This window comes from Cryptomeria japonica, chromosome 8 (assembly GCF_030272615.1).
Source record: "Cryptomeria japonica chromosome 8, Sugi_1.0, whole genome shotgun sequence".
NCBI classification, from domain to species: Eukaryota; Viridiplantae; Streptophyta; class Pinopsida; order Cupressales; family Cupressaceae; genus Cryptomeria; species Cryptomeria japonica.
The window spans coordinates 581532228-581534467 of record NC_081412.1 but is presented as its reverse complement, the minus strand read 5'-3'; the positions used below and the strand labels follow the sequence as shown (position 1 = coordinate 581534467).

The window sequence follows — 2240 nt, the reverse complement described above, 5'->3', positions numbered from 1 at the left end:
CTATTCTAATTGAATGCTAATTATTCATGTGTTTATTAATGTCCAGAGGCATTGGTAATGGAGAACTGTGTTTTATAATTATTCAAATGAAAAAAAATTATAAATCTAGAAAGGCATTCTATAACAGTAGTAAGGGGTGAGTCTAATGTGTGCGTGTATTAACGAAAATTCTTATGTTTTTTTTAGTAATTTTAGTTATTTATCCATCAAAATATTAACCTTTATAAATAAACATAATATTTTCAAAGTAACATATGCAATTAATGTCTTCATATTTGAAGTAAATACAATAGTTCCCAAGTAACTTTAGAAGAAAATAAAATAACTCCAAATTGATCTCTTTATATTTTCAGATCGATGTATTTAAGATTTCTATACTAGTTCTACGTCATACAATAGCAATATGACTAAGAGCATATTCAATCAGAAAACAACAGAACATTAAAGAAATTGATTTTGCCTGCTGAAAAACACTATTTGAGACCAGAAATACAACTCAATTATTGATCAACTTTGTCTGCCAGTGCACATAATCAGTTCCCATGTTTTTCTCCAAGAGAAGGGTTTGTTTGTGAATGACTGCTTAACATTCAAATTGAATGCTAATCATTCAAAACTCAGCTGAATTTGTACAAGATCATTTCAAATCTGGCATCACTACAGACAAGGCTTAGATTTTATTGTAATCTAATCTGAGTATTAGTCACAGCCAGCAAGATTGATGAAACTACTAGTATTGCTAAAGATTAGACAACCTTTCCACGATTATTTTTCTTTGCAATGGTGGAATACATTATGAAAGTACTATACACAGAAAAAATAAAAGAGCTTCAATAACATAAACCAAAAGTGCCATAGCTCTACTATGAGCAATAAATACAACTCACTGAAAAAGAAAACTCGTAATACACAATATAATCTTAGAAAAAAAGCATTACTTATCAGTTGTAGGTCTTTCTCCTAGCCTCAATTCAAGATCCAAATCCTCCATGTCTGAACTTCCACTTTGGCTGCATCTAATTCTCTTGTTACCGAATACATTCTCATATGATGTACCAACTTTAAACTTCTCATCGTTGAAAAGAAGCCGTGTCTCTTTAACCTCTGCTGCTAACTCTGTGGAAAAAGTAGAAATTGGCTCCTGTACAGTCTCACAGGAAGAAGAAGAATGGGTGGTGCTATAACTGTAGGTGGACATTGAAAGAAGAGTAGAGGGTGCAGGATTACTTGAAGAAAATGTAGATATAGGCTGAGATTTAGCAGAATCCTCTTTAGTGGCAGTAACAGGCATGGAACCTATAGGGTTACAAGGTACTATAACAGGATCAGATGGAGTAGAACCTGCATATCTCAATTGAGGATTGCTAGAAGAAGAGAACATATTCACAAATGAGGATTTCTCAGAAGAAATATCATTTGAATTATATAAATGATCTGCAGATTGGGGTTGATAGACATAATAAAGTTCACGAGGAGGATTATCAAAAGGAAAACTGCTCTCATGGGGATAAGAATTATTATTATCAACATCAATAGCAATACCTTGACGAAGGCGAGCACGATCCCTCCTGTGAACATTCATGTGACCTCCCAGAGCTTGTGCAGACCTAAAAATCTTTCTGCAAAAGGAACATGTGTACGAGCGAGGGGGCCAAGTACTGCTTCCATCGGTGTCCTCAGCAAACGCTTGTTCTTCTCTACTCCACATCATCGATAGGTTTCCAGCCATACCATCACCTCCACAACATTCAGAAACCCTAAAAAATAAATCTCAAACCTATGATTCTAATCACCCAAATCAAAGACTTCAGTGCAGAGAATTCTTTGCCTGAGAATCTAACCACCCAAAGCTGAAAACCCAAATAACTAATTAGGTCATGATCTTGTGGGTTCATTAAAAAAAAGTCTCAAATCTGTTTACTATACATGCAAATCTCTGTACTATACATGAATTTCTTGACCCAGGGAAGGAAACCAATCAATGATGATGTGGGCTCATTCAAGTTTTGTTCCAAATGGGTGTTATACAATAGAGTAACTTATCCACCATGGGAAACTTAGAATCACTAAAATAATCCCCACAAAATTAAAAGAACAAGCTTTTCATCCAAATCCCATGTTCCCTGAATCTGCAAATCTTGAAATGAAGATTTCATGGGGAGGAGGGCTGTTGGATCAAAAGACTAACACAAATTGTCAATATAAAACAAGACATAGTATATTACCGACACAACTTGCCG

At 34.7% G+C, this 2240-nt stretch overlaps 1 protein-coding gene across 1 annotated transcript; it reads right to left on the bottom strand.

Annotated features, from left to right (window-relative positions):
* Positions 1 to 934: 934 nt before the first annotated feature.
* On the bottom strand, positions 935 to 1856 carry LOC131053073 (zinc finger protein 10-like). Its single transcript, XM_057987676.2, has one exon. It carries the CDS (start codon positions 1727 to 1729, stop codon positions 935 to 937), a length of 795 nt encoding a protein of 264 aa, XP_057843659.1. The 5' UTR covers positions 1730 to 1856.
* Positions 1857 to 2240: the final 384 nt, after the last annotated feature.